This window comes from Urocitellus parryii, chromosome 5, assembly GCF_045843805.1.
Source record: "Urocitellus parryii isolate mUroPar1 chromosome 5, mUroPar1.hap1, whole genome shotgun sequence".
Lineage (NCBI taxonomy): Eukaryota > Metazoa > Chordata > Mammalia > Rodentia > Sciuridae > Urocitellus > Urocitellus parryii.
This window is the reverse complement of record NC_135535.1, coordinates 110454675-110466838: the sequence shown is the minus strand read 5'-3', so window position 1 is coordinate 110466838 and position 12164 is coordinate 110454675. Positions and strand designations below refer to the sequence as shown.

Here is a 12164-nt window from a genome sequence, read left to right as displayed (position 1 = left end):
GAGGATCCTGAGTTCAAAGCCAGCCTCAGCAACTTAGTGAGACCCTAAGTAATTCAGTGAGACCCTGTCTCTAAAATACATACATACATATATATATATATATATATATAAAAGACTGGGGTTGTGGCTCAGTGGTTAAGCACTCTTGGGTTCAATCCTCAGTACCAAAAGAAAAAAAAAAGAAAAGAAAAGAAAAAAGAAAACCCAAAACCAAACTTAGCTCTTCCTAATCAGTAAGTTTCTTGTTGCTTTGATGGTATTTTCAGACATATGCATTCAATATCTTCAAAACATTGTATTTGTTGAATGTAACCCTAAGAATCTAGAAATAATCCCCAAATTGTAGCTGGGGAAACAGACTCATCCAACTTAAGTGGCCTAGGCCACACCATTGCTAGATAGCACAGCCTAGGTCTGGCTGAGCAAAGCCTGCTCTCTTTAGTGTCACCTGCCTTTCCAGAATTAGTGAGCTGGAATATAAAATACAAACATTCAGGCTATTTGGGGGCAACTGATGGGATTCTGCTCTCAAGTAACCAGATAATGGCGCCTAGTGGATAGCCTTTACTCTGTTCTGGAAAGTCTCAAGCAGGCAGGTTTCTGGGGGGAGTCACTATAGAGAGGCAGTCCTGGGTCCCCAAGGCATCCGTATGTTTGCCCAGGGTCTGAAGAACCATATGAACCACGGCAGGCAAATGGGCTTTGGTGGAAACCAGCCTTATTTCAGGCAGTTGTGTTTCCCATAGGGCATTGTACCAGTGACAGGGAGGAGAGCCCCTGACCCTCTGCAGGGGGAGGGGGGCCGGCACACATGGTGCTTTGTTACGCTTTTCTCTAGTCAGATGCGTGTGGCCGACCCCAGGCCAGCCTGCAGAGGGAAACATACATGCTTGCTTTAAAGTCAGCAGAACTTGCACCTCGGGGGCCTTTCATTTGGAAGAAAGTGATGACTCACAAAAAACCAAGGTAGCTTGACTCATTCGGTGCTTGGAAAGGGGATGCGCGTTCAGAGTTCACTTACCCAGAAGAAGAAGTTGAACAAGAAGAGCAAATACTTCAGGTAGACGATGAGCCAGTCCTCCTGCTCCGTCTTGTAATGGGCCATGGTTGCTGGACCTGCAAAGGACACACACATGCTGGGCCCCAGGAGGACATAGGGACCTGCCTCATCCTCCCAGAGCAGAGCTGCTTGACAAGGCCCCCTTCAAGGTCCCCTTTAAGGTCCCTTTCAAGGTCCCCTGTGTGACCAGGAGGGTTTGAGGCTGTGAGTGTGCAACATGGAGCAAAAATTAGGGAGACACAAAGGCCATTGGACACCTAATGGAGGTCAATCTGGGTGGAATTTTCTAGACCTCTGGATCTTGGCTCCCCCCCCCCCATGACCACAGGTCTAACCTAAAGGCCTTTACAAATTTCACATGGGCTTAGTGCTATTTGTACTTTCCTCCCATCTCATCACAATCACAGGGCACCTGTTTTCCTGTCCCCTACCCCATGCAGGTGCTCACTCTGTTGGCATGGCCACACTGCCTTGGAAAGCTGAACTAGGCACCATTTGAAGATCTCTGTGTGCACCTGCATCACAGAAGCTCCGTCAGAACACCCATGATGGAGTTGGCCTTTGGGATCTCCCAGTCTACCCCGCCTGTTCCCAGCACCTTGACCTTCCAGATGAGGAGGCAGGTGCAGATGGGCCTAGTGGTTTGGCAGCAAGAAATACAAGAGACTCTGAAGTCAGCCTCCTGGGTTCATGCTCTGATCTGGTACACGACGTGTTGGGCAAGTCCACAACCTCCCATCCCTCAGAATCCTTATGTGTAAATGCAGTTAATGATGATACCCACATCATAGAGTGGTTTGGAACATTAGATGGGATCATCCATGTGAAGGGCTTAGCATAGTCCTTGGCACAAAGCAAGTGCTCAATAAACGTCAGCTATTATTATTCCATGTCACCGAGCTTTGGCAAGAAACCAAGACTCCTGTCCTAAAATAGCCAGTCTTTAGCACCAAGCTTTCTCTCTTGTTCTGACACATTGATGGACACCTGGGAGCTGTGACATCATTGGTGGTGACCAAAGTAGAGAAGGCCCAGTGTGCCTGCTACTCCTGTTTGCTTCTCAGCTAGATTGGACCTCAGCAAGCCTGAAGCCTCCACGGTTCCTCCTTCTCCTCTGGCTACATGGCCCACGTTCACGGAGTGGGTGCTCCTTCAGAAATGGTTCCCTTCCAGGGAACCTCTTTTTGTTTCAGAACCACAAGCCATGAGCCCATTTCCATGTCGCCCTCCATCACTCCCGGTCCCAGCCAGGCCCTGCTCTTGTCCCTCCCTCATCTCCTGGGCCAGTGCTGGGCCCAGGCCAGGCTTCTTCCTCCTGAGCATGGCTCTGTCTCTTACTTCAAAGCTCTGAGGCTCCTGGAGACAGAGAGAGGGAGAGAGGGAGATAAAATAGGTGGCTGTCTTCTCCGGGATTTCTATTTGCAGATCTTGAAGAAGGTAATTTAAGACTTTTAGCCTTTGTGTCAAAAAGAAGACAAAACCCATTTTTCTCCAATTAGTCTGAGAGGCAGTGGAAGAAATACTGAAAGAGACAGAGAGGAAAAAGGAAGCTTGTGAACATGGTGATGGATGGGGTGGCCAGGACCCGAGTAGGAGCTATACCTTGGTGCTCTGCATCCGCCCTGATGTGAGACTGTGTCTGAGGACCTGCTGAACCCCACGGGCCCGTAGTGACCGCACAGAGCTTGTGGGGCCTGGCCTCTCCCAGCTGCTGACTGTTCTCTCCCTGCAGTGGACCCTTCCCAGCCAGGGTCCACTGGACCCATCACAGACATTTCTCTAGACTCACAGAAAAGGAACCTGAGAAACTCACTCCAAGTCAGGGATCAGGACCCAGGTAAGGAAGGTTGCATTTTTAAAAAGGACTTCAGATAGGCTGGGCAGGTGGTGCAGAGACTCGAGAGGCTGAGGCAGGAGGATCATGAGTTCAAAGCCAGCCTCAGCAATTGCTAAGCCACTCAGTAAGACCCTGTCTGTAAATAAAATACAAAATAGGGCTGGGGATGTGGCTCAGTAGTCGAGTGCCCTAAGTTCAATCCCCAGTACTGAACCCCAGGAAAGTGTTTGGCCAGGCAGTCCTGAGTTGAGATGCACATTTCATAAAGAGTCCCCTGTGGAGGAAGAAAAGGGACAGGCCCTCTGGGCACAGGGAGGACTGTTAGGAAGTTGGCAATCAAGTCCAAGAAAGAGGTGGAGTTCTGAAGGGTGAGCAGGGACAGACTCCTGCTGCACAGAAGGAGGTCCCCTGGGCGGGCAGTCTGGGCAAGCAAGAAGCAGGTGGGGCTCTCGAGAGCCCTGACTCACGGGAAAGGAGCAAAAAGAGGAGAGAGGAGTGAGGAGGAAGCTTATTGCGATGGGTGAGAGGAGACCTGGGAGTGTGGGGTCCCAGAAGCCAGGGGAGAGGGGGCGTCCACAGCGGCAGATCTGCCAAGAGGTCCCAGCCAAGTGAGGACTAGCAAAGCTACCCTTCACCAGGGCAAGGCTGGTGGGAGCCTGTGGTGGGTTAGGGATGCCTATGGGAGGGCGGAGTCAGTGGAGACCTGGAGTAGACATTATCCAATGAGAACACTAGGGAAGCATCCAGAAGGCCGAGGCCCAAGGAACACTTGTGTGCTATAAAAACGGGAGGTTCAGGAAGGCTTAGCTCCCTGGGAAAGGAGCCAAGGGTCCACAGCCCCTGTTGGCTGCCTTCAGTGAAAGGGGCAGGCTGGAGGGGCGAGCGGGCAATACTCCCACTGTCCTAAGGGGATCCCTGGTTTTCCTGTGGCCAGAGGACAATTCATGGAGAGCAGGTCTGTCTGTCGCAGCTCCCGGAGGGGAGAAAGCAAACACAGCCCCCCAAGTGGTCTTATCTCCCCGCCAGTGAATGAAAAGCAGGGCTTTGGGTAATCCACCTGAGCCATTTTCTCTGAACTCTGAGGAGAGCCTTCTGACTTCTGGGAAGCAGATTGCCTTCCTAAGTGGAGTTTATTTCTGTTCATAGAACTGGACTTGGACTTCCTGAGCCAATGGGAGGAAGTGTCCCTAGTGGGTAAGAGCTGGGCAGTGGGGTCAGGCGAGACAGAGACACCCACCTGGGATGGTGATCGACACCTGCTGGTCCAGCCTGAGCACAGAGAGGAGGTGACTGCTCCCCCCAGGGCCCCCGCTGCGGCTGTCTCCTTGGGCCTCCTGGAGGCCGTGCTGTGTCCTCTGGGCTTTTGCTCACACTGCCCTGAGTCTGAATTGCCTGCCTGCCTTCCTTCCTTCCTTGAAATATTTTCTCAGGTATATTCTTTTTAAAAATACTTGTTCTTGGCTGGGGTTGTGGCTCGGTGGTAGAGCACTTGCCTCACATGTGCGAGACCCTGGGTTTGATCCTCAGCACCACATAGAAATAAATGAGTGAAGTATTGTGTCCAACTAAAAATAAACAAATATTTTTTAAAAACACTTGTTCTTTTTGGATGTACATGACAGTAGAGTGGTTTTTTTTTAATTCTTATTTTTTTTTTTTTAGTTATACATGGCAGTAGAGTGAAGTTGGACGCATCATACATACATGGAGAACACTTCCCATTCTTGTCCTTGTACACAATGTGGAGTTTCACTGTTTGTGTATTCATATATGAACATAGGAAAGTTATGTCCAACTCATTCTATTGTATTTCCTATTCCCATCCCCCTCTCCTTTCCCTTCACCCCCCTTTGTCTAAACCTAAGCACTTTTATTCTTCCCACCACCAGCATTGTGTGTTAGCATCCACTTATCAGAGGGAACGGAGCCTTTGGTTTCTTGGGGCTGACTTATTTCACTTAGCATGGTAGTCTCCCGTTCCATCCATTTACCAGCAAATGCCATAATTTCATTCTTCTTTATGTGAAATTCCTTTATTTTCTGCTTATCCAAATGCACCAAGGCTCAGAGGAATCCTACCCTCTTGGAAGCTGGCAGTCCCCATCTTGCCTGACCCCATGGTAAGGCCCAGTGGCCCTGGACTATGGCAGTTGATGGGGGTATTTCAGTACCTTAGTTACTGATCTACGTTCACAGGCTGATTCCTGCTTGGGAACTCTGCTCTGAGCCTGAGGACTGAGTGGGGCAGCTGAGCTGCACAGTGGAGTCAGGCCCTGCTTCTGGCTCTGCCCTCTAATTGCCACCCAAGGATTTAGGCAAGTAGCACCTGCCATGTTTCTTCATCCTGAGGGAGGCCATGTTCTCTTGGGCATGCATTGCATTGGAATTATCCGGACAGTTCATTAAAACAGGTTTCCAGACTTTATCCCTGGGGCTTCTGATTCATCAGGTTTAGAGTGAGAATTTGAAGAAAACTTGGAGAATTTGTTCCCAACCAGGTTGACCAGATTGGCCCAGGACAGAGGGATTTCTTTAAATGTGGCACTTTGCTAAATCTGGGTCATCCCAGGCAAACCAGGGTGGTGGTCACCTACTCCCAGATATTTCCATGGAATCAGTGCCCATTAAAGTCCAGGGCCCTGCAATATAAGTGTCCTCTATTCTGCCATAGACGTGAGAGAGAGGTGGGGTGGGCACCAGGGCGTGTCTTCTCACACAAAATTCACAGTTAAGACACAGTTCTCATTGAGATGCCTGAGATTTCCCAGAAAGCAGCAGCCTCGGGCGCTCCCCCTCCAGGCCATGGTTCTGACAGTAGAACAAAGCTTGGATTCAGGGGCAGCTGTCAGGCCCGGGGCTGGTAATACCAAATTCAGGCTCCACTCCCTAGAATCTTTCAGAGAAGCAACCGCACATGCCTGGGTGGTGAAGTGATGCACTTTGGTGACTTTCATCAGGGACAGATGTGTAACATCATGGACTTGGGGATTTCATCTTTTCTACTATAAGCCCTGCCCCCGCCCCAAGGGAATGAGTTTTAAAGTGCAGAGAAGACAACAGACCTGTACAAACCACCCAGAGGTATCTGAAGTCCTTGTGCCAGGCAAGGTTCCAGCCAGGGCCAGCGCCCAGGAGCAGAAGGATCACACAGGACTGCTGGATGGGGGGCAGAGCTGAGTCCTTTAATGTGGATGAGCAGCGGGGGTGGGTAGTGCCTAGAGCTGGCTCTGTAGACGGCACAGGCCCTGGGTCTGTGCACCCTTCACTGATTCACCCTGGCACACTGGCCTTACTCTTCAAGGAGTCTGGGCAACTGTGGAAGGTGGATGCAGGCACAGAAATAACCTCCTGACGTTCTGGATCGAGTTCTCAGAGATGCTGGCCAAGCCCAGTGGTGGCTCAGAGGAAATGACATTCATCTACCAGGTTGGGCGAGGGTGGGAAAAGGAAGGGTTATTTAATCTGGTCCTTGAGGACAGGCAGGGTTTCTGTAGGCTCTGCAGGAGGGAAGGGTACTCAGGAGGGAGACAGTATGAGCAAAGTCCTAGAGGTGGCCAGGAGGGTGGGCCTGGGCTTCAAGAAGGACTGGGAAATCAGCCTGGGCCCCTGTGCAGTCAAAGCGTTGGCCACACTTAGTTGTGACTCTCCCGCTTCCCCACCTACTTGACTCCAAAGATCTCACCAGTGTATGTGTGCTTACATTAGCAAGAGCTCAGGCTGGGGGTGCTCTGACTCTAGTCTATGAAAGGAGAGCACTCCATTCCTAGGGGAGGGCTTCAGGGACCGTGGCAGTTCTAAAATGAAAACACACAATGTCCTCCAGGTTCATCCATGTTATTGCAAACAATGGACTCATCCTTTTTTATGGTTGACTTATTCATCACGTCTGCTCACCCTATTTTCTTTATCCATTCATCTGTTGATGGACACTTAGGTTGCTCCCATTTTTCAGCTATTGTGAATAGTGCTACAAGGGACATGGGATTGCAGATGTCCCTTGGACGTCCTGCTTTCATCTCCTTTGGACATGTCCCTGAGAGTGGCCTGTGTTAAGTGACATAAGCCAGGCACAGGAGAATCAATACTGCATGAGCTTACTCTTCGGTGGAATCCACAAAGGTTGGACTTCCAGAAGTAGAGAGTACAGTGGTGGTTTCTGGGGCCGGGGGATTAGGGAGACATGGGCCAAAGGACATAAAATTTCAGTTAGCGACGAAGACTGAGTTTAGGAGATCTATTGCTAAGAGAGTGGATGTAAAGTGATGTCACCACAGAAATGATAACTTTGTGAGGTTATGCAAGTTCTACTTAGATTTAGATATTCCAATACACTTCAAAACACAGTGTGGTACGTGGCCGACCTACACAACTCTCTCTGTCAGTTAAACCAAGACCATCTTGCGTGTGTTTGCTCTGGGAAAACCTAGGTCCTGCCCCATCCCTACTCCTTCACTTAAGTGCCAGTTTCCAGTTCTGAGTTCTTGGCCAGCAAGAGGCCTTGCAGCATAATGGCCAAACACAGTGGGACAGGAAAAAACAACCTCAGTGGTTTAATTTATAACTTCGTTTCGGCTTCTAATGAAACTTGGTTACCGTCCCCACGTGGTGCATTTCCTCTGCACTCAGACGTTTGCTCTTGCCTTCCTCTGACTTTATTTTGTTTCCTGCAGTGTTGGGGATCCGACCCAGGGCCTTGCACATGCTAGGCGAGTGTTCTGTCACTGAGCCACCCTGCTCCCAGCTCCTTTTCTCTTATCTAATTTCCATTTGTGTGGCCCATTCCTGGTAGGTGGACAATGTGACTATCCTTCTGAAGTGGTCAGAAAAATGGGACTTCCTCTGACCCTCTGAGTGTGACACCTGGGGAAGCCAAAGAGATCCTGGCGGAGCCCTTTTGTTTGAGAACAAAGGAAGCCAAGTCCTGGGTGGCAGGGGGAAGCCAGGTCATGCTACAGTCCCTGGTATCCTGTCTCCCAGGCCAGTCTTCTCTCCATGGCCACCAGCGAGATTGTGGTTGGTTGATATATACTAATAACACCACAAACCTTTACTAGATGCTAAGTGCATGCTGAGCTCTAAGTGCTATATGTGCATTAATAGATTTATTACTTAATCCCATGGTGGGATTATTATCCCCTTTTACAGAAGAGAAAACGGAGGCACTGAACAATAAGTGGAGAGCCAGATACATGAGATCTGCAGGGCAGTGTGCAGAGGCCTGGCTTTGCCTAGCTGGTCTAGCTTGGTTTCTTGGAGAGTCTTTTGGCTTGGTGGTTTCTGGTGGAAGCTAAGAATGATAAGATTATCCTGGGCAAAGACCCCAGCTGGGGGTTATAGAAGGCAGAAGGACCTGGGGTCAGGGGTCCCACGATGACCAGCACTACAGAGATACCAATTTCCTGGGGGGCCTTCAGGAGGGAACCATGCCCTTCCCCTGGTCATCTGTCTCCTTGACTGTGAGGCCTGGGATCCAGCGGCTGTGAGTCTCTGGACACCTACTGGCTTTTTCTTTTATATCAGCATTATTTGTAGCAGGCAGGTAGATGAATGCAGGCAGCTCTTTAGGGCCAAATCTAGGGTTTGATTGCTAACTAGAGAGTCATGTGGATGGAGCTGTAGGCAGACCTTGAATTGAATTCCAGCACCAAGAATTCACAGTTTCTATGCCCTGAGAGACCTGTTTTCCAAAGTAAATGACTATTTTTCACTTATTTGCAAGTAACCAACATGCATTGTGTGTATTGTCAGGACTCTGCTCCCATCTTGAGGCAAGTCCTTGGCCTTTCCCTTGTCCCACATCTGTTTACACATACGCAGAGCCCAGTAGCTCTGCCTCTAGGCAGTGACCACCTTTTGCTACGTTTTTTCCTGGTTCCCTTTTTTTCAAATTACAGTTTGACCTATGAAATGAGGATTTCCCAGTGCATATGACAAGAATCAGTGAACAAGCAGACAAAATAACAGCACGGGTTAGCAGGACAGAACATCTGGGTGTGGAGACCACCTGTCACTGATATCACAGTGACCCTTGGCAAGTCAGGGCCCCAGTTTCCTGCTCTGTCAAATGGGGAGAATGCTGAGCTGACTGCTTCTCTCCCTTGCAGGGTGATTGTGAAAGTCCAATGGATGGAGAATTTGCAAGAATCCTTTGTATTGTAATGTTAAAGGAGCAATTAAACCCAGCTCTCTAAGATCTTCCTGTCACTGTGACAAGATGCCTGAGATAAATCAACTTCAGGGAGGAAAGGTGTATTTTGGCTCACCGGTTATAGAGGTTTCAGACCCTGATTGCTTGGCTCTGTCACTTTGGGCCTGTTAGGGGCAAAACACAGAGTGGGAGAGTGTCTACTCACCTCATGGAGGTCAGGAAGAAGAGGGAGAGAGGAAGGGGTCAGGGTTCTAACGTTTCTTCAAGGGCACCCCCCCCATGACCTGAGTTCCTTCCCCTGGGCCCCACCTCCTAAAGGCTCCACCACCAACCAACAGAGCCACCCTGGGGACCAAGCCTTCAACACATGGGCCTTTAGGGGACTTTCCAGATCAAACTAGAGCAGGCAGGTGATCCTAAATAATACATCAGTGCAGGCCCTGCCTCACACAGCTGGGGTTGCAGCCTCAGGGCCTCTTACTTCAGCCCACTCTGCCTGCTAGCGGACACTACCCAGATGTCCATTACAGGAGACCCTGTCTTCAGGTGGCCATGAAGAAGCCACTTGTGCAAAATCAGGATCTTAATTTGTGAGAGTAGTGGGTGCCGACAGGAAGCTCACTTGGAAGGAAGGGGAGAAAGGGCAACGGAGACGTGGGCGTGGAGCGCCTCACCTCTGTTCTCAACATGGCAGCAGGCAGCGTGCTGCACACAGGGAGCGCCTCCCCCCAGGGGTGGAGGAAGTGCTCAAAGGCAGGGCCGCAGCCTGGGTGCCTGTGTTTGGGGCTCCTGCAGGCAGCACCCACATGGCCTCTGCCATCCCAGCAACATAATGATGTCCTTAAGTCTAGATGGTGACACCTGCCTCGGTGCTTGGGTGACACCCTCCCGTGACTTAAGGAAGGCTGGGTTGACACCCCAAGACCTGGGTTCTGGTCCCACTTCTGTTTCCAGCTTGCTCTGTGACCTTGGGCCTCAGTTCTTCCCATCTATGAGAGTGGAGCTACGATCTTCCTTAGTGGGCTGGGTAAAAACGAAACCCCATTCCAAGTCTGACGGCCACATGGTGATTTCTGACCATTTCTGTGTCGCTGAAGGCTCCATCCTGTGCCTAGTAATAGCAAAGGCTGTGTTTATCACCTATGATGTAGGCCTGGGCATCGTCCCCATGTCACAGATGCAGAAAGGGAGACAGAAGTTGTAGAGCTCATCCGTGGTCTCGCTGTTTGTAAGCAGCGGGTGGGAGTCGGGTGGACTGGCTTCAAGGTGAACCCTCAGCAGGGTGACTACCTGTTCTGCTGCACCCACACGATGCCCCAGTTTAAACCTATCATTTTGACATAATTATTAGTTGTGTTCCTTTCACTTAAAAATTGTCCCAGATGGATGTTCAAGCCTGGCCCTTCACCACTGTGGCATGCCATCTGTCTAGAATAGTCAATACTCCTCAAGCTTGGGATCTTTCTAAGCCATTCCCCCAGCTCTGGAGGTTTCTCCAACCCACTCCCTGTTCTTACATCCCAAGATCACCAACTCCCATTAATGGAAGCCCCACGTGTGCCCCTGAGCTCCATCAATGGCTAAACTCTGAGCTCACTTCAGAGTCCTGAACATGCACAGAGCATGCCTGAGCCATGCATGTCACGGATTTGAAGGAAGGAAGGGAGGAACAAGTGTATTAAAGCATCACCTGGAAGCTCTGAACTCTTGTAGAGTTACATAAATATTTCTCACTGTGCTCAAGCTCTCAGTAAATCTAAGCCAAAGATGAAAGGAGAGAAGCAAAGCTCACTCCAGGGCTGTGGTGGCCTGTGCCTGTGCATTTCTGGGTAGCTGGGTTAGCACAGGCGACGGCCATTCTTCTCAGCAGGGCCTGTGGGAAGAGTCTTGCGCGAGCCGTTGCAGCGGGTTCCCCTGGTCCTTTTCTCTCTGAGCTTTCTCTGCTCTCCCTGTAGTGTCCTCTTTTCCCCTGGGTTTTCAATTTCAGCCTCAGATAAGAAACACAGACCTGAGTCCATCACACATCAAGGCAAAAAGTCCTTTGAAAATCAGCCTGACAAGGCACAAATGAGAATGGGACACCTCCATGGATGGGAAACACCTGTGAGGATAATCAGGCACTTCCCAGAGGGGCTAGAGTGCAGAAGGAAGCCCAGCAGGAGTGGGCGGCTTTGACGGATCAAGAGAATGGGTGTGCAGTCTGCCCCGCCTCCCAGCCACCCCACCCTCTTTTTGTTGCTGTTGCTCCAGCCCTTAAAACTGGATCCAGGGCAGCCCCTGAGGCCTTCCACAGGTGGGGTTTTAGCACTGACGGATGTGAGCTCCCTTCCCCTATTCCTGCGGAGTTTGCAGAGGCAGCAGAGCTGAGAGATGGAGCACGCACGAGAGAGAGAGAGAGAGAGAGAGAGAGAGAGAGAGAGAGAGAGAGAGAGAGAGAGAGAGAGAGAGAGAGAGACACGAAAGTAGCTTGTTAAATACACAAACACCAGGAAGGCAGGTCACTTTGCCTCTGTTTCCAGGATGGGGATCATACATTACTGAAATGAAGTGTTCTAGGGCCCTAAGGAACCACCTCTGGCCCCCAGCAGCTCCCAGACTCCCTGGTCAGGAGCTTGGATCCCTAGCCCCTACAGCATCAGCCATGGGGAGGGTCCTTCCCTGGTCCAGGGGTCTCATTCCATTGTCTCAACAAGCCCGAGGAGGAGCCGTTGCTTCTGTTCTATATACAAGTAGGCTGAGGCTCCTCCGGCCCACATGGGGATCAGGCCCTGGGGCTGGGAGGTTCCAGTCCAGCTCTCTCAGGTTGGGGGTTTCTGGGTTGCAAGGGGTGGCTTTGAGAAGCAAAGAAAACTTGCTCCCACCCAGAACTGGTTTCTCTAAGTTTGGTCTGAGAAGCACTGAGCTCCCTTCCGAGAAGACACTCAGGGCAAGGATGGAGGTTTCAGAGGTGGCTCATTCAGGGTGAGCTCAAGGCTGGCTCTGTAAGGTTCAGAGCAGCAACCTCAGGAAGGCCCTTCCGAGAAGACACTCAGGGCAAGGATGGAGGTTTCAGAGGTGGCTCATTCAGGGTGAGCTCAAGGCTGGCTCTGTAAGGTTCAGAGCAGCAACCTCAGGAAGGC

The 12164-nt window shown here is 50.7% G+C and overlaps 1 protein-coding gene across 1 annotated transcript in view; it reads right to left on the bottom strand.

Moving 5' to 3' along the window:
* The window catches only part of Tspan11 (tetraspanin 11), a 68851-nt gene that overhangs the window by 38668 nt on the left and 18019 nt on the right, over positions 1 to 12164 (bottom strand). The window contains exon 2 of the mRNA XM_077799249.1: positions 1022 to 1116. Within this exon, the coding sequence (XP_077655375.1) occupies positions 1022 to 1105 (84 nt within the window). The 5' untranslated portion in view covers positions 1106 to 1116. The remainder of the gene's footprint in view (positions 1 to 1021; positions 1117 to 12164) is intronic.